This window comes from Nansenia antarctica (assembly GCF_963989245.1).
Source record: "Nansenia antarctica genome assembly, chromosome: 6".
NCBI classification, from domain to species: domain Eukaryota; kingdom Metazoa; phylum Chordata; class Actinopteri; order Argentiniformes; family Microstomatidae; genus Nansenia; species Nansenia antarctica.
Window position 1 is genome coordinate 24,351,971 of NC_137676.1, and position 22,717 is coordinate 24,374,687.

A 22,717-nucleotide genomic window follows, 5' to 3' on the forward strand; every position below is an offset into this window, starting at 1 on the left:
CCGTCTTAAGTCTTAATTAAGACGCACCGCCAGGTTAAGACCTACCGCCACCCTTATTATGCGCTTCATACGCGCTACTGCTATTATGCAGGTGTCGCTAGGCGCCCACACATAAGACGTAAGACTCCCGTGCATATATTACTCATTGTGGGAGTGTTCATATGTTAATGAAGTGCGCTAGGCGCCCCTGCTATTATGCGATCTGACTTTGCGCCTAGCGCTAAGAAGTGGTTTGAAAAGTTCTTAGGCGCTAGTGGGTCGTATGTTACTAAGGAATGAAAAGCATAATGTACAGTGCAATAACTGTGATTTATTATTTTCACTGCAACCACAAAACACACATTGCTGATCATCACTGCCCATAACAACAGATAACAGACTGCATGTTTACTGATCATCACTGCCCATAACAGATAATAGACAGCATGTTTACTGATAATCACAGTCAATATAAGAGCAGATTATAGACAGCAGGGGTTGTCAGAAGAGTAATGTTGTACTTACTTCACACTCAATGTGATTTCTGACACTCTTTCTGCCGCACAAGTGATTTGAAGTCGGGCTCTGCGCTGGAAACGGCGATCCGAAGGGCCTCTGTTGTGTGCTGCAGACTCAATCTGTTTCGGTTGCGACATTTTATTTTTGAGAGCGCAGAGAATGCTGCTTCACACCGGTATGTGGACGGAAACATTGAGATGATGCGTCTTGCCAGTCTGGAGATATTTGGTAGATGCCCCACCAGTTTCCAAAAGTCCACGACATCTGTAATCCGAAACTGACGCTGAAGTTCATCTGAGCTCTTTAACTCCACGAACTCCATTTGAAGCTGCACAAGTCCGAGCTGGTCGCTTATTTGCTTCATTTCATTGACCTCAATCAGGAATGGGTTTTTCACAAGTAGAAAAATATTGCTATGATCCTTGAAGTCGTGGAATCTTGATGTGTAGTTTTGCTTGAGCTCAGTTAGCACGTCACAGAATTGTGATTGACAGGACGGGAGAGCGTCTGCATGCGTCGCCATCACTTTCTGCACGGTGGGGAAGAAACGGTAATCAGAACCACGGACACTTTGTTCGAGTACATCCAGTTTGTCAGAAAATACTCTGACAGCCGTGTAGAGCTCATACACGGTCTTGTTTCTTCCCTGCATCTTAGAATTATGAAACACGGGACGTGATGTTATACTGTCCATTGTGCCAATGGATGGTACGCACATGAGGTTTGCCTTGATGTTGAGAGTGGCATGGGAGCTGTATCTCAGACATGGGAAGGATGTTAAATTTCGGGACACATCATCAGTAGAGTACCTTTGAATCATGGGGTGTTTCGGCCTTTTCAACACTAGACACCCTCATCTAAGGCGGCCAGCTACAGGGTGATCAAGCCTGAGCTTGTGTCCCATGCCCAATCATGAGAATTGCCTGGTTGTTTAAATGGCGCAGCCCACGGGACTATGCAAGGCAGGGGTGTCCTCTTCCCTGAGTCAGGCCTAGAGCAGACCGCATACCTTGTTCACCCTCCTCCTGGAGGGTTCTGACCTGGGTTCTCAAGTGGGAGTGGGGGTAGGGGGGGGATTAGTGAGCGGGTCATGCTGCTGTTCTTTGAGCCCAGCAAGGGTCCTTCCGCTTGATCCATATCCACTGGCTGCTTCTTTCGGCCGCTTCAGAGAGTGATCTAATTGTCTGTCGCAGAGCCTGTCCATGGATGCCAAGGTCTTTCAGCAGCCTAACGGTGGAAGAAGCCACGAAACCTCTGCATCCCACTTCAACCGGATAGACTTTTGCCTTCCATCCTCGTTGTTGAGCGTCTGCTGCCAGTTCTGTGTAGCGCAGTTTCTTGCGCTCATAGGCCTCTTCAGCTGAATTCTCCCACGGGACTGTGAGCTCTATGATGTAAACAGACTTCAGTGAAGGGGACCAGAGTACCAAGTCTGGTCTAAGGGTGGTGGCTGCAATCTCGGGTGGAAAGATTAGTTGCTGGCCAATATCGACTAGCATCTTCCAATCCCGGGCCATGGCTAGCTGTCCAGCTTCTGGTTTGTTTGGAGGATGGTTGGACTTTTTCTGTCCCTCTCGGATGAATGTTGGTGCCGTGATGGAATTGGTTGCTTTCAAGGGCAAGGAGTTGGTGGTATTCCTCTTGCTCTCAAGAGCTGCTGCCAGGCTCTTGAGGACCTGGTTGTGCCTCCAGGTGTAGCGGCCTTGTGTGAGGCTGGTCTTACAACCGGACAAGATGTGTTTGAGAGTCGCTGGAGTTGGGCAGAGGGCACAGGTTGGGTCCTCACCATACCACTGGTGAAGGTTCTTTGGAGATGGGAGCACATCATAGGTAGCTCTGATGATGAAGCTGATGTTGCTTGCCTCCATTCCCCAGAGCTCCCTCCAGCTGAGCTTTCTCCTTTCCAGACCTTCCCACCTCATCCATTGTCCCTGCTTTGCAAGAGAGACGGCCTTCGCGCTTCTTTCAGCCTCCTCCTGACGGCGCACCTCCTCGACCACCATTTTCCTCCTCTCTGATGTTGAGGCCTTACGCCAAGTTGGTTTACTTGCTGCAAGGCCAAAGCCTCCTCTTCCCAGCTGGACATGCCCCACGATGTCATTGTGCCTCAGGGCTGACGTAGCATGCTGCACCGCGTCAGATGGTGTCCATTTCCGTCCAGTTATAAGGGGTGGTACAGCATTGCTGATGGTCTGGTCTCTGGAATCCTTCAACGTCATCTGGAGTCTTACTTTAGAGCACTTGTACTCTTCGGTGAGGCTCGTGATGGGTAGTTCAAGGACCCCTTTTCCATAGAGGCCGATGTTGGTCAGACAGCGTGGGACACCGAGCCATTTCTTCACATATGAAGTAATGGTTCGCTCCATCTTCTCCACACTCCTTCTGCCGCACAAGTGATTTGAAGTCGGGCTCTGCGCTGGAAACGGCGATCCGAAGGGCCTCTGTTGTGTGCTGCAGACTCAATCTGTTTCGGTTGCGACATTTTATTTTTGAGAGCGCAGAGAATGCTGCTTCACACCGGTATGTGGACGGAAACATTGAGATGATGCGTCTTGCCAGTCTGGAGATATTTGGTAGATGCCCCACCAGTTTCCAAAAGTCCACGACATCTGTAATCCGAAACTGACGCTGAAGTTCATCTGAGCTCTTTAACTCCACGAACTCCATTTGAAGCTGCACAAGTCCGAGCTGGTCGCTTATTTGCTTCATTTCATTGACCTCAATCAGGAATGGGTTTTTCACAAGTAGAAAAATATTGCTATGATCCTTGAAGTCGTGGAATCTTGATGTGTAGTTTTGCTTGAGCTCAGTTAGCACGTCACAGAATTGTGATTGACAGGACGGGAGAGCGTCTGCATGCGTCGCCATCACTTTCTGCACGGTGGGGAAGAAACGGTAATCAGAACCACGGACACTTTGTTCGAGTACATCCAGTTTGTCAGAAAATACTCTGACAGCCGTGTAGAGCTCATACACGGTCTTGTTTCTTCCCTGCATCTTGAGATTAAGTTCGTTCAAGTGCTGCGTAATGTCACACAGGAACGCAACAGACAGCCCCCACTCTTTATCATCCAAAAAATCGGGAAGTCTCCCCTTGGCCGACAATGAAGGATTTCAGGGGTTCAAGCAGGTCCATGAAATGTGCAAGCATACGTCCTTTAGACAGCCATCTGATCTCGGTGTGTAACACCAAATCTCCATAGTGAGTGTCAAACTCCTCACACAGCAGTTTAAAATTTAAGTGGTTTCTTGCACGGGCCCTGATATAATTAACCACTTCGATTACATTTGCCATCACTTCATTCAGACATTTGAACTTAGCAAACAAGGCTTGTTGATGCACAATACAATGGTATGAGAAAATACCCTCAGCAGCAACCCCGCCGTTTTTCAGCGTTTTTTTCAGCAAAGCCACGGCTCCGATCCTCTTACCTAGCATCGCCGGTGCACCATCTGTTGTGAATGCTGCGATTTTTTCTGGTCCAATGTTAAACTTTTCTAATGTTTCCAGCACTGCGTTTTTTATTTCAATGCCCGTTGTTCCATTTTCCAGTGAAACCATGTCAAGCAGTTCTTCTGTAATGTCAAACTTACTGTTGATCGCTCGGATAAAGATGAGTAATTGTGGCGTGTCATTGATATCCAAGCTTTCGTCCATTGCATGGCTGACAAACTCAGCGGATGACAGTTTGTCCTTAAGAGTATGTGCAATGTTCTCTGAAATGTCTGATGCCCTCCTAGCTACAGTAGAATCCGACAGTTGAATTTTTTTGGCCTCTCGTTCCAGGTCTTTTTTCTCAGGATACAACGTTGAAAAAGCCAGCAGTATGCAATCCTTCACCATTTCTCCGTCAGTATATGGCTTCATCTTTTTCATCAGTTCATGTGTGATTTTGTAGGATGTCTCTGTCGCTCTTTCACTCGTATTAGTGTGGAATACGTTTTTTTGAGCAGTTCGGTTCTGTTTGAGTCTCGCCAGCTTTTCCGCCCTCAGCTCTCCGCCTTTCGGAAAGTCGGTACTGAACTTCGGGTGTTTTGTGTCGTGATGGCGCTGCAAATTGGACCTTTTAAATTGTGAAATGACGTTGTCACAAAGCAGGCAGATGCATTTTCCCGAACCAGTGGAGACGAAGAAAAACTCGAGTTCCCAGTCCTCTTTAAATGTTCGATATTCCTCTTCATATTTTAGTTTCCTATTCCTTCGCCATTGTTGCATAGTGCTGTAAGCTCTTCCCAGTGTGACGGAGCAATTATCTCGCGCACCTGCAATCAGAGCGCGAAACCTGAAATAATTTGTGATTGGTTGTTCAGAGGGATGGGGGGCGCGGCTTAATAGACTGATGTGTGACTTGTGAGTGATAATGAAATGTTGATGAATTCTGCTGACAATGTTTTTATTTTTTTGTTTTTTTGTGTGTGTGGGACTTAAAAGAGCCGCAACTCGTCTTAAAGGAGCCGCATGCGGCTCGCGAGCCGCGGGTTGAGTATCGCTTCTATTCTATTCTATCGATTCTAGCAGTGGTGTGCAGTCAGGTGAGGCAGGGTAGGCAGTGCCTCACCCAGGCATTTAAGAAAGAAAAAGAATATCAGTCTTTTAAAAATATTTTTATTTATTTTTCTCATTATTCTTAACTTTAATGTGTAAAAATGTTGTTAAAATAAAATTAAATGATGTAAAATGTGTTGTTTTAAAAATATAATGCATGCCCTGGCACCAGGAGAGTTTGCTCCCAAAGCTAGCTGATTGCTGGCGAGAGGCTGAGGCAGACTGTGCTTGTGCCTCTATGTGCTATGCGAAGTGATAGACCAACAGTTTCGTAGGTTTGCGCATGCGTAGTCTGTTCTCACATTGTCTTCATTGATGGACGTTGAGGCACCGTGCAGGCTGCCTCTGACAGCATGATTGACAGTTTGCGTTTGGCTTGCCGTAGCGGCATCCTCTGCTGTTCGCGCCGCGGTTCTACATTTCCCCAGCAGTAGCTCCATCAATCGTGGGAATTATGTCGAACTTTTACATTTGATGGCAGAAAAGGATGAGAAATTAGCCGCACATTTGCCTACGCATGTTACATGGTTAAGATAATGTCGGCTATTGCGTGCCGGTTCAAATGCTGTAAATCCTGTGTTGTTGATGCAGGTGAATTTATATTGTCATACAGGCTGTTGCGCTATGCTATGTGTAGTTATGAGATAACAATACATTTGACATTTTTGACCAGCTATTTGATAGTATAGTATATATGGGCTATGTGATTGACTTTATAGTATAGTATATTAGCCTACATTACATTAGTCATTTAGCCGACGCTTTTATTCAAAGCGACTTACAATAATTGCATTTAACGTAGGAGTGTACTGCTTTTTTAAGGCAAAATGAAGAATAGCAAACTAAAAATACAATAGGTGCAGGGAGGATTCTGGTAGTAGGCCTACTTCTTGAAGAAGTGAGTTTCGAGCCTGCGTTAAAAGATATAAGGGCTATTGATTGCCTTTATAGTATGCGCTATGCCATTTGAAGTCTGGCTGCTGCGTTATTCGCATTTTTTAAATTTTTTATAGCTCACTGCCTACCCAGCCAATGACCTCACTGCACGTTACTGGATTCTAGCTAGTTAGATAACTATAGCGCTATATAAATTCAAGTTATTATTATTATTATTATTATAACTAGCTAGCTAGTTTTTTTCCACCATAAACCATCTCCTGAAGCCACAACCATCTCCCACTACTGAAGCTACAGAGCAGCGATGCAGATCCAAGGTCAACAACATTCGATCTCTGATGCCCAGCTCCTCCTCTCTGTCTCCATCTGCTACCAACCCCTCGCCTGGGAGTTTGCCATCCCTGTCATGCTTCACAGAGGTTCAGCAGAGCCACATTATTGAAATCCTTAGAGGTATGAAATCATGCACTTGCGCCCTGGACCCCATTCCCACTGCTCTGCTCAAGTTATACATCCCCATTCTCAGCCCATTCATTACTCAAGCTGTTAACCTCTCCCTTCGAACTGGTCATGTCTCACCTGCTCTCAAAGTCTCTGTCATCCGCCCCCTTCTCAAGAAGCCCACCCTGGACCCGGAGGTTCTAGACAACTATAGGCCTATCTCAAACCTTGCTTTCCTGCCCAAGGTGCTAGAGAAGGAAGTTGCTTTCCCTAGGTTTGACCCTCACCTGACCTTCAGTGACCATATAAAACACCTGTGCAAAACCTCCTATCATCTCAGAAATATTTTCAAACTCCGTCCCACTCTAACCCTGTCAGATGCAGAGAAACTTGTCCATGCCTTTATCTCCTCAAGACTGGACTACTGCAATGCACTCTTCATCGGGATTCCTGGCAAAAGCATACAGAAGCTGCAATGCATCCAGAACAGCGCTGCCAGCATCCTGATGAGAGTCCGCAAATACGAGCACATAACCCCCACAACCCCCATTCTACACTCACTACATTGGCTCCTTTATTCAAAAAGGCCTTTGACTGTTGAACTGTGTTCATTCTTGTGATTTATTTTGTGTTTTTTTTACTATGTTTTTAACTTATTATGTTTTAGGCTGTTTTTTTAGTTTGTTTTGCTTTTACTCTGTATCACTCTGTAGCCTGCTGTGTACCCAGGCTTGAGACAGGGTTTTAATTTAATGTAACGTTACATTTACAGACGATTCCTTGTTTGTAGCCCCTCTAAGTTGTAATGAGATCTGCCCCAATTACTGCACCCTGATAATATTTTAGTTTAGAATAAGGTTGGTAATTTAATGTCAAACTAGATGTATTCCTCTATTTCAGACACCCGCAAAAAAAATTGGCATTCGCTGGTAGCGAATTTGCGAAACCTAGGATGGTATGGGGAAGGCAGGGCAATACCGCTACCTGATTGGTTGGCGAAAAACATGTTTATTGACTGGGCAACACAGTGTAAATACAGAGTTCAAGTTTAAACAACTCCTAAAGTTCTGAAATGTATTTGTGGGTTAGGGTTAGGGTTAGGGTTAGGGTTAGGGTTAAGGTCAGGGTTAGGGTTAAGGTTAAGGTTAAGGTTAGGGTTAGGGTTAAGGTTAGGGTTAGGGTTAAGGTTAAGGTTAGGGTTAAGGTTAAGGTTAAAGTTAGGGTTAAGGTTAGGGTTAAGGTTAGGGTTAGGGTTAAGGTTAAGGTTAGGGTTAAGGTTAAGGTTAGGGTTAAGGTTAGGGTTAAGGTTAGGGTTAGGGTTAAGGTTAAGGTTAGGGTTAAGGTTAAGGTTAGGGTTAAGGTTAAGGTTAGGGTTAAGGTTAAGGTTAGGGTTAGGGTTAAGGTTAAGGTTAGGGTTAAGGTTAAGGTTAAGGTTAAGGTTAGGGTTAAGGTTAGGGTTAAGGTTAAGGTTAGGGTTAGGGTTAAGGTTAAGGTTAGGGTTAGGGTTAAGGTTAAGGTTAAGGTTAGGGTTAAGGTTAAGGTTAGGGTTAAGGTTAAGGTTAGGGTTAGGGTTAAGGTTAAGGTTAGGGTTAAGGTTAGGGTTAGGGTTAGACTGTCCCTGTAATCTCTATGTGTGATGTGTGAGACCAGGCTGTTTATTCTGATAATAACCAGCTTGTTAACATTTAATTTGTCACATTGTATACCCACAAATACATTTCAGAACTTTAGGAGTTGTTTAAACTTGAACTCTGTATTTACACTGTGTTGCCCAGTCAATAAACATGTTTTTCGCCAACCAATCAGGTAGCGGTATTGCCCTGCCTTCCCCATACCATCCTAGGTTTCGCAAATTCGCTCACTGCTAGGGGGTAGGTGCGGAAACGTGACCATAGCTCAGCCTAAGAAGGTCTGATCAACTAGGGGGTCGATATCTACGTGTTCTGGAGACAAAAAAAACTCTGGTCTCATGTCTCTATCACAACCACAGCCCGACCTACGAGCGAATCATACGAAGGGGAGCAAGATATGGCAGGGGACTTTTTCTGGAGACTTTTTGAAGAAAAGCAGTCCATACCTTTAAGAGGTGATAATAACCACTAATAAGCTGCCAAACCAAAATGTCTATCATATCAAAACATACTCTAGGGATGTATAGGAATAAAAAAATCACATCTAGAATTTGCCCACCCAGATGGTAATGAAAAATGGTTTGGCCCAAGGACTATCTATGGTGGTAACTGACAAGACTTTTCGACGTTGTCGCTTTTACCACGTCACGCGCGGTATCAACCAATGAAAATGCGTGGGGCATCAACCAATGAAAATGCGTGGGAGCGTGGACAACATGCTAGACACGCCCCCATATTTGCATACAGATCTGATAATGTGGGAAATAATGTGGAAAAGAATGTGGAAAAGAAAGAATGAATGTGGAAAAGAATGTTGAAAAGAAAGAATGAATGTGGAAAAGAATGTGGAAAACAAAGAATGAATGTAGAAAACAAAGAATGAATGCGTAAAATAATAAATAAATATAGAAATGTATTTCCTTATTACTGTGTGTATTCATTCATTTATGTATTCATACACTCATTTATTTATCTATATATTTATTGTTAATTTTGACAGACTTGGTCCTCCATAGCCAGCAACCCACCAGTTACCGATGTGTACCTCCACCAGCCTCCCCTACACTATAATGTTTTGTTTTTCCTGATTGTGTTTTATAATGTGTTTCTTCCCTGACTGCAGTTTTATAGTGACTCATTTTGTACGATATAGGATGGAAAATCACCTCAAATCAAATTGTATTTGTTCAACATTTCATTTAATGCCTTATTGATATGTAGTTTCAAACACAAACAATTATAGAAATAAACGACTACTTCTACTACTCCATACAGTTGTAACTGATACAGTGACATGCTTTGATATCTTGCAGTAGTAAGTACGTAAGTAAGTAAGTAAAGCTTTATTTATATAGCACCTTTCATACAAGAAATGCAGCTCAAAGTGCTTTAGTAATCACAGCAGAGTGTGTGTCTGTCTGTCTGTGTGTGTGTGTGTGTGTCTATGTGTGTGTGTTTGTGTGAGTGTGTCTGTGTGTGTGTGTGTGTGTGTGTGTGTGTGTGTGTGTGTGAGAGAGAGAGGTCTTGTAAAAGAGACCTTGGTCTCAAAGGGACATCCTGCTAAAATAAAGGTAAAGGAAATAAAAGAGCAGGTCCCAGTGCACACACACACGCACGCACGCACGAACACACACACACACGCACGCACACACACACACACACACACACACACACTCACACACACACACCACACTCTGCTATCTCCATTTCTACTGTCTGCTGTGTAAAGTAAACCTTCTTCTCTGTCTCCATCACACTGTTTATGGCACATCCAGCGCCTGAGTTAAGATATGTTCAGTGGAGCTACACACAGTGTGTGTGTGTGTGTGTTTGTGTGTGTATGCCTGTGCGAATGGGTTTGTGTGTGTGTATGTGAGCGTGTGTGTATACAGTATATCCGTCTGCCTGTCTGTGTGTGTGTGTGTATCCATCTGTGTGTGTGTGGATATCCATATGTGTGTGTGTATGCGTGTGTGTGTGTATATCCATGTGTGTGTGTGTGTGCGTGTTTGTGTGTGTATATCCATGTGTGTGTGTCTGTGTGTATATCCATGTGTGTGTTTGTGTGTGTGTGTGTATGCGTGTCTGAGTGTGTATATCCATGTGTCTGTGTGTGTATATCCATATGTGTGTGTGTGTGCGTGTGTGTGTGTGTATATCCATGTGTGTGTGTACGTGTTTGTGTGTGTGTGTTTATCCATGTGTGTGTCTGTGTGTGTATATCCATGTGTGTGTGTGTGCGTGTATATCATGTGTGTGTGTGTGTGTGTGTGTGTGAGTGTGAAAGCTCGTCGGAGCCGTAGCAGGCAGTGTCCCCGGCATCTGGTCCAGACAGATAAGTAATAAACTCATCCTCGTCCTCCTCTCCTCCTCCTCCTCCTCCTCCTCCTCTCCTCCTCCTCCTCCTCTCCTATCTCTGGATGTGTCTGTCTGCCTCCGAGGTGACTCAAGGAAAATGATAGGCAGATTATACGCCCTGACCTTCTGCTGCCATGTCACCACCATCTTCAGCTGGGGGTATAAATATCAGAGGGTAGGGAAGGAGGCAGGGAGAGAGAGAGAGAGAGAGAGAGAGAGAGAGAGAGAGAGAGAGGGGGGGGGGGGGAGAGAGACAGACAGACAGGAGAGACAGATAGGAGAGAGGAGGAGAGCTAGAGAGAAAGAGAGAGGGAGAGGGAAGGGATAAGCCCAGTTTATGCTTCTGCGTAAAAATCGACGGCGTAGCTTGCGTAGGCTTGCGTAGGCTACGGCGTAGATTGACGCGCACCTCTCCAAAAATGTAAGTACGCGGCAGTGCCTACGCAACCGTAAGCTCTGTGATTGGTCCGCTTGGTAGCACATGATTACGACATGATTCCGACTCTCTCGTTGGCCAAAATGCGGAAGCCATGACAGAAATGTCATTTACTTTTTCTGTAATTACTTATTAATAAAGATTTGAAAAATTATGATAACCATCGTATTATCTTAGTTTAATGTCATTTCAATGCATTATAGAACTTTTATTTACAACAAGCATAACAACAAAAAGATCGCTATTATGCCGCTTTGAGCTCCGTTGAGTCCCTATGGAAGCGTCAGGCACAGCCTTCCTATAAGGAGCGCGATTCACATTTACGAGATGTACAATCCTGTTTATTTAGAAATAAATGATTAGTTACAGGGAGCCCCATGGCTGTTCGTTGGGTTTAAATTATATTTATGATAGACATATTTACTGTAAAGTTATCTATAAGAACTGTGATTGGTCCGCTTGGTAGCGTCACATTCCGACTCTCTCATAAATGCAGAAGTCATGACAGAAATGTAATTGACTTTTTCTGTAATTACTTATTAATAAAGATTTGAAAATGTATGATAACGATCTTATTATCTTAGTTTACTGTCATTTCAATGCATTATAGACATTTTCTTTACAACAAGCATAACAAAAATACGTTTTTTGATTGCTATTATGCCGCTATGAGTACACCGACCAACGCGACGCAGTCCGCGGTCCGCGGACCAACGTAGAACTATAAACTTGGAGAGCCCTCGCGTAGGCTACGGTGTAGCCGCGCGTAAATTCGACGCAGGAGTATAAATCAGGCTTAGAGGAGGGATAGAGAAAGAGAGAGACAGACAGGAGAGACAGGTAGAAGGAGAGAGAGAGAGATAAAGATAGAGAGAGAGAGAGAGAGAGGGAGAGAGAGAGAGAGAGAGAGAGAGAGAGAGAGAGAGAGAGAGAGAGAGAGAGAGGAGAAGAGAGAAAGGATGGGTGATACAAGTCATTACCCCCAGGATACCAGACAGTAAATACATGATGCTGTCACTCAAGATTACCACCATAATTAAGCTATGTGATAAACATTGCAGCTGCTACTACTGTGAGTGTGGGTGTGTGTGTGTGTGAGAGAGAGAGAGAGAGAGAGAGAGAGAGAGAGAGAGGGAGAGAGAGAACGAGGGAGAGAATGAGAGAGAGAGAGAAAGAGAGATGATGCCTGCCTCTGAAGACACATGGAGGCGGTGGAGCTAGAGGGATTCTCCGCGTTCCGGGCTGACAGAGACTTCGAGGCGGTGAGCAAGTCTAGGGGTGGGGGGTTACTGTTCTTTGTAAACGAGCGCTGGAGTTCCGAGGTGACAGTGCTCCACCAACACTGTTCCACGGCTATAGAATACCTATTCATCCTCTGTCGTCCATTCTATTCCCCCCGCGAGTTCAGCTCATTCATTCTTGCGTGTGTCTACATTCCACCTGATGCTGACATCACCGCAGCAGTAGACACACTGGCAGAGCAATTGATGAGTGTGGAACGTAATCACCCGGACAGTTTTGTTATTGTTATGGGGGACTTTAACCAGGCTAATCTTAGCCGGGCGCTCCCCAAATACAGGCAGCAAGTCACGTGTCCCACCAGGGGGGTGAACACTCTGGACCATTGTTACTGTACAGCTCGTCAAGCCTACCATTCTGTCCCCCGTGCCGCACTGGGCTACAGTGACCATATCCTCATACACCTGATCCCTCGCTACAGGCAGAGGTTAAAACTCTCTAAGCCTGCAGTACGGCGCTTCAGGGTGTGGTCCAGTGAGGCATGCGAGCGACTCTGCGCCTGGTTGGAGAGTGCAGGCTGTGACCAGGACTTGGTGGAGTGGGCGGGGACAGAGGCTGGTAACAATATGGATGTATACACAGACACTGTTACATCATTTATCAGCTTTGGCGAGGAGGTGTGTGTCCCCCTCCGCTCCAGGAAGTCTTTTAACAACGACAAGCCCTGGTTTTCATCCCAACTCAGGCGTCTGAGGTCAGAGAAGGAGGTGGCTAGGCGCAGTGGGGACGTGGACCGGGTCAAGCAGGCCAAGTACAGGTTCGCCAAAGCGGTGAAGGAGGCGAAGCATCGCTTTTCGGAGAAGCTGCAGCAACAGCTCTCTGAGGGGGATTCCGCCTCCGTCTGGAAAGGCCTCAAGACCATCACCAACTACAAACCCAAGTCCCCGCTGATGTCCGACAACCTCCCTCTCGCTATTGAGCTGAACGAGTTCTACTGTAGGTTTGAGAAAGAGAGGTTCCCGCCCACCCCCGCCCTCTCCCTCCACCCCCCCCGGCTACAACCACCACCCCCGTCCCCCATTGGGGCCAATGTCCCTCCTGCTACCCCCACCCTCCCCCCTTCCCCCCCCCCCCTCCCTCCCCCCTCCTCACCCGCCCCGCCCACCCCCACCCCCCTTTCCCCACCCCCTCTCTCTGTCACAGTGCGAGAGGTAAACAGACTGTTTAAGAGGCAGAATCCCCGGAAGGCAGCTGGTCCGGATTCCGTCTCTCCCTCTGTCCTGAAGCACTGCGCCGACCAGCTGGTCCCGGTGTTTACCCACATCTTCAACGCCTCGCTGGATCTGTGTCACGTCCCAGCGTGCTTCAAGGCGTCAACCATCATCCCCGTCCCCAAGAAGGCCAAGGTCACAGGCCTTAACGATTACAGACCCGTCGCTCTGACCTCTGTCGTCATGAAGGTCCTGGAGCGCCTTGTCCTGGCCTACCTGAAGCTCATCACGGATCCTGTGCTGGACCCCCTGCAGTTCGCGTACAGAGCCAACAGATCCACGGAGGACGCCGTGAACATGGCTCTACACTACGCACTAGAACACCTAGACACTGCAGGCAACTACGCCAGGATCCTGTTCGTGAACTTCAGCTCGGCCTTCAACACGATCCTCCCACACATCCTGGAGCACCAGCTATCCCTGCTGCAGGTGCCGGACTCCACCTGCAGGTGGATCACGGACTTCCTGACTGACAGGTCTCAGCGGGTGAAGCTGGGGAAGAGCATTTCCAGCTCCAGGTCCACCAGCACGGGCTCCCCGCAGGGCTGCGTCCTGTCTCCAGCACTGTTCTCCCTATCCACCAACAGCTGTGTCTCCCGCCACCCCTCGGTCAAGCTCCTGAAGTTTGCAGACAACACCACCCTGGTGGGCCTCATCTCCAGGGGGGACGAATCTGCCTACAGGGGTGAGATCGAGGGGCTGCAGAGCTGGTGCAGTTTTAACAATCTGGAGCTCAATGCTCTAAAAACAGTGGAGATGGTGGTGGACTTCCGTAGGAAAGCAGCCCTGCCCCCTCCCATCACGCTGGGAGGTACCCCGGTGGCCTCCGTGGAGTCATGCCGCTTTCTAGGCATGACCATCTCCCGGGACCTTAAGTGGGAGCGGAACACCGAGGCCCTCACGAAGAAGGCCCAGAAGAGGATGTTCTTCCTCCGGCAGCTGAGGAAATTCAGGCTGCCGAGGTCCATGATGGTCCAGTTTTACACGGCCATCATAGAGTCCATCCTCACCCACTCCATCATCACCTGGTTCCCCGCTGCAACGACCAAGGACAAGGCCAATTTGCAGCGGGTGATACGTTCAGCAGAGAGGGTGATCGGCTGTCCCTTGCCCTCCCTCAACTCCCTGCATGATACCAGGGCTCTGAGGAGGGCAAGGAAGATCATGTCAGACCCCTTCCACCCCGGCCACGGCCTCCTCACCCTGCTTCCCTCTGGAAGAAGGTTGCGGCTGCCTAAGACATTAAAGGCCCGCCACAGGCTCAGTTTCTTCCCCTCAGCCGCCAGGCTGCTAAATGACTCTGGCTTCCCCCTCCCCCCCGCCTCCAAGTCTTCCCAGGACTGAACATGCACTGGACCTTGAATAACTCTGCACTGCACTTTATATACAGCACTATTCATGCACTGTCTGTCCTGTGTTGTCCTGTTTTTGCCTGTCTTTGTATTTGTACTTGTTTTGTTCATGTATGTGAAAAAAGCATAAATGCACCTTCTGTAAATGCCAAAGCAAATTCCTACATGTGTCAAGCATAATGGCAATAAACGTTATCTGAATCTGAATCTGAATCTGGTGGAGGAGTTGAGCTGCACAATAGATGGAGGCGGATAAAAGATCGTTTTTATTCTCTGCTCCAGTGATACAGTCATACAGTCATACGGTCTGGACAATATCTCACTCGTCTAAACCACACAACAACAATAACCGTCACAATGCAGATGTCATATTGCCGTATTTATGACGTCTCAGTTAGATGGAGCTCGATGGTGCTTTGCAATCTCATACATGCATTGTGGGTTACGACTCCCGTGGGACGCACGCGTACGCACGCACGCACACACGCGCCCACACACGCGTAGTTGTGGTTTATGATTCCCCTGGGCCACACACAAACACACACACACACACACACACACACGCACGCACGCACACACACACACACGGACACACAGTTGTGGGTTATGATTCCCCTGGGCCACACACGCACAACACACACACACACACACACATACACACACACACACTGCGAGCCAATAGAGTGTAGGCGATCATAATGCTAATTATGCTAGTTGGCTCCCCCTGGCTATTATAACAGAGAGTTCAAGTGAAAGCCTGAAGCTGGAACATGTTAACAACAAACAGCGCTTCCAACCTGCCTGGTCGTGTTGATGATGATGCTCAGATCAGCACTAGTGAGTGTCAATATAACACTCTAAAGTGTTGATTACCCCTTAGTGTTAAATGTGATCAACACCGGCCAGTGTAGTGCAGTGTTAATTTTTTAGCACTATTTGGTGTTAAATCAACACTAGAAATGTAACACTTTGATCAGTGTACTTTTTACACTGTGTAGGGTGGGACCATATCGCTGTCAGTGTTAAATTTAACACTTAAAGTGTTGATTTAACACTTTCAAATTTACTGTGTAGTTATGCTATAGCAGACTGCTCTGTCCCGCCATAACGCTCCTGTATTCACCCCTATTACCAGGTGCTTTAAGGATTCATGAATTATCATCAGTTTAATATCAGACCCCCAACTCCCCCTGCCAATCACCGTTCAACGGGGAGCAGGAGCGCGAGAGTTAATCCGCTGTGTTCAACGTTCGCAGGGAAAGTGCTATAGTGCAAATAAAGGTTATTATTATATTATTATCCGGTAGTCCCGGCGCCTCTCTGTATCGCTTCTCACCGGCTCAGCGTGAGAACGGAACCTCGCCGCCACCCACCGGGAGGAACCCTGCGTGCGCCTCATTCCGTCTGGACCGTCAGATGGTCGGCAGGGCTCGCGACAGCAGCGCACGGTGTTCCCCTCTCAGTCTCCGCGGTTTCTTTATTCTATTGTCCCCGTTTTTCTTACCGGACTGTTTCCTTTCTCTCCACAGACTATTTTTACGGTACAGTAGCTTCCTTCACCCAACCGGACTGTCAAGTGTGTCACCAAAGAATGTTTCTGAAGCCTTCCGGGGATAGAAAGGCGGTTATGAAACCGGGGGCGCGCGAGGGTGCTCGGCAGCCTCCAGGAGGATCAGTGCAGCTCCACCGGTAACGGACCAGAACGGGAATTCTCCGTTTTCCGTGGATTGTCACTTCTTCTTCTTCTTCTTCTCGAGAGAGAGAGACACAGCTCGTAGATAGAACTTAACGGCGGTCAAGTCAGCGACCGGTTTTGGACCGGTGACTTGTCTGTGTGGTAAAGTAATAGATACGGTTTTATTTTTTTTAAGGTGGTTCATTCAGTTGCTCATTTGAGACCCGCAACAGTCGTCGGAGGGAGGAGCGACGAGAGAGTCCCGTCTCCTCCAACAACACTGGACCGCTTTGTTTCTCCTGATAAGAGACTGTTTCAGAACTACACTGATGTTGTCCATGGGCTTTAGAGGTCCGTTTCGTTCTGGAGAGACTTTGCTCGTGTCGTCTGACATTTCTGGGTTCGTGTTTTTTTGTGCACAACGAGTTGTAGGACAATAACCACAAGCCACCCTCCACTGCGTTCTAGTTTATTGTCATTACCGCGCATCATCGCATATTCAGACCTACTGGCATGTTATTACGGTGCTAATTAAAAACCGGCGGGCTTTCTAGATGCTGAACAGCTGGACATGTAATATAAAAAAAAAGAACGAACCGCTCTGTTATTTGTAGAGAGGCAAATAGGATTAATTGTTGGACCAATCTGTTTTTCTCATCTTGTGTTTCTGCTTGGATACCACTGGGAGACGTTTAATCCCGTATCTAATATCGGAGAGAGTAAATAAATACGTGGAAGGAAGACTTCTAATGAGTCCAGCTGTAGGCTAGCCGGGTGAGAAGCGGCTGGAAGCGGGTTCCGCTTGAGACGCACGCCGCTGTACGGTGCCGCCGCGCCGGTCCGGTCTTCCAAAACTGCCCGGTCAATCGGGGGAGAGACTCGGGGATTTTGGGAATTACAACGACCCACGTGGAGAGGAGACCCGCCGTGGACGTTACATCATGGGGTGTTGCAGTGGACGGTGCACGCTTGCCTTTATATGTGGCATGCAGTTGGTAAGTTTTTATATATATATATATATTTAAAATGCTGAAAATGACCGTTATGATTAGTCATACTCGGCGTGTGTGTCTGTGTCTGTGGCAGTGTCTCAGCAGTAGTGATTATCACGGGTCGCTGCTACTGTCCTCCTATCGGCTCACACCATCCTCTCCTCTCCTCCCCTCATCCTCTCCTTCTCTCTTCTCCTCAATGGCCTGTGTAATGCCACCCTTCCCCATGCAGCGATGGTAATTCGGAGGGAGGGAGAGGGGGGGGGAGTGAGAGAGCCAAGCGAGAGAGAGAGAGAGAGAGAGAGAGAGTGAGAGAGAGACTGGGGGGGAGAGAGAGAGAGCGAGAGACTGGGGATAAAGAGAGAGACTGGGGATAAAGAGAGAGAGAGAGAGCGAAGGGGGATCTCATCTCTTATAGAACAGGATCATCTGGGGCTCTGAATTACACAAAGCTGCTCCGCCCGGTGCTCTCTGCACGCACGAGGGGCTCCTCGCCAGCTGTGCCCGTACCACCGGGGACTGGTGCCAGGGCGGGAGATGGAGGCGCGAGGTGGGAGGGGGGGGGGTGTAGGGATGGAGAAACAGAGAGGGAGGGAGGGAGAGAGGGAGGGGAGGAAGGATAGAGAGAGAGAGAGACACACACACACACACACTAACACACACACACACACACACACACACACTAATAATAATAATAATAATTCATTACATTTATATAGCGCTTTTCCGAGGCTCAAAGACGCTGACAATACAGGAGATACAGAAAACACAAAAACAACAAGCAACATGGACACATGGAACACAGAATCAGCGAACGGGGAGGGGGGGGGGGGGGAGGTGGTTAGGGGTAGGGGAGGCTGTATGCATATCAGGGGGGTGGCAGGGTTAGGGGAAATGGGTAGGGTAGGGTAGGGGAGGTTGTATGCGTGTCCAGGGGGGGGGGGGAGATGGCTAGGGGTAGGGGAGGCTGTAGGCATGGGAGAACAGGTAGGTTTTGAGGTGGGATTTAAAAGTGAGGAGTGAGGGTGAGTCTCTGAGTGGTTGAGGGAGAGAGTTCCAGAGGCGGGGTGCAGCTCGTGAAAAGGCACGGTGACCGAAGCCTTTGAGTTTTGAGGGTGGGACAGTGAGGGGAACAATGGATGAGGATCGGAGGGTACGGGTAGGGTGGTGGGGGAGAAGGAGGTCAGTCAGGTAAGGGGGGGCCAGGCTATGGAGGGCTTTGTATGTGAGGATGAGGACTTTGAATTGTATACGTTCTTTGATGGGGAGCCAGTGGAGAGAGTGGAGGACAGGAGTGATGTGGTCACGGGAGCGGGTGTTTGAGAGGAGGCGTGCAGCAGAGTTTTGGACCATCTGGAGTCTATGGAGGGAGCGGGAGGTGATGCCGGTGAGTAGGGAGTTGCAGTAGTCAAGGCGGGAGGAGATGAAGGCGTGTATGAGGGATTCAGCAGCGGGGGGGGGAGAGGCAGTGTCTGATTTTTGCAATGTTTCGGAGGTAGGATGTCTTGACAATAGAACTGACGTGGGGATCGAATGAGAGGGTGGGGTCCAGAATGAAGCCGAGGTTGCGAGCCAGGGGGGAGGGGGTGATGGTAGTGTCGTCAATGGTGAGTGTGATGGGTCCGGTTTTATTGAGGATGGATTTGGTGCCGATGAGGATGACTTCGGTCTTTTCACTGTTCAGTTTGAGGAAGTTGTGTGTGAGCCAGGTTTTTATTGCTGAAATGCAGTTTTCGATGTGAGTGAGGGGTGGGTTCTGGGTGGAGTTTGTGGTGATGTAAATCTGGGTGTCATCGGCGTAGCAGTGGAAGTCCAGGTTGAATTGGCGGATGATGTGACCGAGGGGGAGTGTGTAGCAGAGGAAGAGCAGGGGGCCGAGGACTGAGCCTTGTGGGACCCCCTGTGTGACAGAGGAGGAGGAGGAGGTGTGACCGGAGAGGGAGATGAACTGTTGTCTGTTGGTGAGGTAGGAGGTGAGCCAGTCCAGGGCGGTGCCCTCAACACCCAGTTGGCGCAGCCTTTGAAGGAGGATGGAGTGGGACACTGTGTCGAAGGCTGCACTCAGGTCTAGTAGAACTAGGATGTTGAGGGCACCTGAGTCTGCAGAGGTGAGGAGATCGTTGATGACTTTGACCAGGGCTGTTTCAGTGCTGTGATGTGGGCGGAAGCCAGATTGAAGGGGTTCATACAGTTTGTTGGATTGGAGGTGGGAGTGAAGTTGGGCAGCGACAACACGCTCTAGGGTTTTGGAAAGGAATGGTAGGTTGGAGATGGGGCGGTAGTTGGAGAGATTGGCTGGGTCAAGAGTGGGCTTTTTAAGAATGGGGGTGACAGCGGCAAGTTTGTAGCTTGAGGGAACGTGGCCTTGGGATAGTGACTGATTGAAGAGGGCAGTGAGGTGGGGGATGAGGGCAGGGAGGCAGGCCTTGGTCAGGGTGGTAGGGAGGGGGTCGAGGGAGCAGGTGGTTGTTTTGGAGGCGGTGATGATAGTAGTGATGAGGGAGGAGTCAACAGGGGAGAAAGTAGTGAGAGGAGTAGGGGGAGGGTAATCAGGAGGGGGGAAGATGACAGCAGGGGGGGCGGGGGTGGTGGAGTTGGAGATGGAGGCAGTCAGTGAGCTATTGATGTGGGAGATCTTGCTGTTGAAGGCGTGGAGAAAGGAGTTGCAGAGGTCAGGGGAGGAAGTTGTGTTGTTGTCCGGGGGTTGGAGTAGTGTCTTGACAGTGGAGAAGAGGGTGCGGGGGTTTCGATTGGAGGTGTTGATGAGGGTGGAGTAGTAGGCAGATTTGGCAGCTTGAAGTGCGTCACGGTAGGAGGAGATATGTTGCTTGTAGACTTCGGCATGGACAGTGAGGTGGGTTCTATTGTGTAGTCGTTCTAGTTGGCGGCCGGTCTGTTTCATGGTGCTTAGTTCAGGGGTGTACCAGGGGGAGGAGGTGGTGAAGGAGACAGTGATGGTTTTCAAGGGGGCCAGTGAGTCAAGGGAGTCAGAGAGAATGGAGTTGAGCATGGTGGCATAGTCTTCCGGGTTTGTGGGAGTGGAGTCAGTGGGGAGGGCAGAAGATATGGACTGGGATAGAGTGAGTGGGTTGACAGATTTTATGTTACGGAAAGAGATGGTGCGTTTGATGGGGTGGCGCGGTAGGGGCAGGGGGGCAGAGAAGAGGATGCAGTGGTGGTCAGAGAGTGGGAAAGGAAAAGGGTGGGGGTTGGGTAGGGAGGCAGAGCAGACAAGGTCGAGTGTGTGGCCTTTTACATGGGTGGGGAAGTTGATGTGCTGGGTGAGGTGGAAACAATCAAGGAGAGAGAGGAAATCAGAGGTGAGGTTGGAGTTGGGTTGGTCGACATGGATATTAAAGTCACCGGTGAGTAAGAGACGGGTAGAAAGGGAAGAGGCAATGGTGAGGAGTTCAGAGAGATCAGACAGAAAAGAGGGGTGTGGCTTCGGTGGGCGGTAGAGTAGGAGTGCAGTTATGGAGTTGGGGAGTGAAAAGGCGAGGTATTCGAAGGATGACATGGGTGGGAGGTTGAGGTCCAGTACAGTGACAGTTAGGGTGAGTTTGTGGAGAGCAGCGAGACCACCCCCTCGCTTGGAGAGGCGGGGTTTAGCGATGTAGGTGTAATTGGGGGGGGTGGCCTGGTTGAGTGAGTAGTAGTCCGAGGGTTGTTGCCAGGTTTCAGTGAGGAGGAGTATGTCCAGGTTGTTGTCCAGTATCAGTTCAGATATGACAGGGGATTTGTTGGAGAGAGAGCGAGTGTTCAACAGTGCAAGGGAGATGGATGGGGGAGCAGGAGGGAGAGAGCGGAGGTTTGAGTGGTCAGCGGTGCGGTGTGGGGTGATGACAGGTGAGCGAGAGTTAGTCCAGAATGAGGGGATGTTTGTGCCTTCAGGGTGGTGTAGAGTCCGGTGTCGATGTTGCTGGGAGCCTCGGTGGATGTAGCGGCGGCGGCGGAGAATGCCTGCCTTGGTGGCGGTGGTGGCAGCAGCAGCAGTGAGACGATGGTTATGGTTCAGTGAGTGAAGGTCAGTGGCAGTATAGGTGAGACGAGAGAAGGGCAGAGGGAGGTGGGGGGTAGGTGAGATGGGCGGGGATCCAGGGCAAAACGATAGGAGCAGCAGGAGGGTGAGTCCAAGTTGGAGATGAAACCAGAGTACAGGTGGGAGTAGTTCAGTGGATAGGTTGGGAGTGACTAGTAGGGTGGTGGGCAGTGAGTTGTGTAAACATTGCAGTGAACCAGAGTGGCAGCGTGGTGTTGTTGTTGTTGTTGTCATTTGTATTGCTAGCTTGGGACTGAACCCGCGCGGCCAGCCAGCCTAACCGTGCCATGCCAGCGACCAAATCCTGCAGTAGTGAGTGAAGGCCGGGAAGGACTGACACTCACCTGCGGAGATGGCAACCCCCAAACCGGGGAGGGAGTGGTGACTACCTCCCGGGACGAGGGTAGTAGCACAGCACAGCCAGGCTAGCGATGTCTGAGAGCGGCGCGCAGCGGGTCGGTCAGCAACACAAAGCCGGGGGACAGGAACGATGAGGCGGTGAACACTGCAGTCCGGTAGTGGAGGCGGTGGATACTGTAGTCCGGTAGTGGAGGCGATGGATACTGTAGTCCGGTAGTGGAGGCAGTGAGAGGCGGGAGGTGGCGGGGGGAAAAGCAGCGGAGGTCGGCGAAAAAGTCAAACAAAGTGAAAAAATACTTGGAAAAGAAAAGAAGAAAAACAAAAAGCGGAGACCTCCGGGGGAAGACGGGCACACAAAACAAGGTAGACGCCGAAAACAAGAAACCATAGACACTAGGACAGGATACAAAAAGACAGGACCGGGAGACAGAAGCGGCAGTCACAGCGCTGACGCCAGCGTGCTCTGAACCCGGAAAAACAGCTACGGCAAACGCAACAGGACAAAACACTAGCACGTACGGAATACGTGCGTATACACTACTCAGGAGAACTGGGAGGGGGGGGGGGAGAATGACTCCATTCTCTGTGAAGCAAACGCGTACAGTTGGCTATTTCAAGCCAGCCCCTTGAGTCATTTGCATTCCTCTACATTGTGTTGTTTTGAGAGATTGAGATTGAGATAACGTTTATTGCCACTATGCATTACACATATAGGAATTTGCTTCGTCACCACAGCAAGTGCGTTTATACTTTTTTCACATGTCAAAAAACAGGACAACACAACAACAACACAGGACAGACAACAGTGCATTGGATAGTGCGGTATAAAGTAAAGTGCAGTGCAGAGTTTTTTTACAGTGAGTCCAGTTCAGTCCTGGGCAGACTTGGGGGCGGGGGGGGGGGGGGGGGGAGAAGCCAGAGTCATTTAGCAGCCTGGCGGCTGAGGGGTAGAAGCTGAGCCTGTGGCGGGCCTTCAGTGCCT

The 22,717-nt window shown here is 48.9% G+C and overlaps 1 protein-coding gene across 2 annotated transcripts in view; it reads left to right on the plus strand.

The window, feature by feature from the left end:
- Positions 1–17,285: 17,285 nt before the first annotated feature.
- The window catches only part of nkain2 (sodium/potassium transporting ATPase interacting 2), a gene marked incomplete at both ends in the record, with an annotated part of 482,660 nt that continues 477,228 nt past the window's right edge, over positions 17,286–22,717 (plus strand). For both annotated transcript variants that reach the window (XM_080533246.1, XM_080533247.1), the window contains one exon: positions 17,286–17,339. In XM_080533246.1, the coding sequence (XP_080389372.1) occupies positions 17,286–17,339 (54 nt within the window). The remainder of the gene's footprint in view (positions 17,340–22,717) is intronic.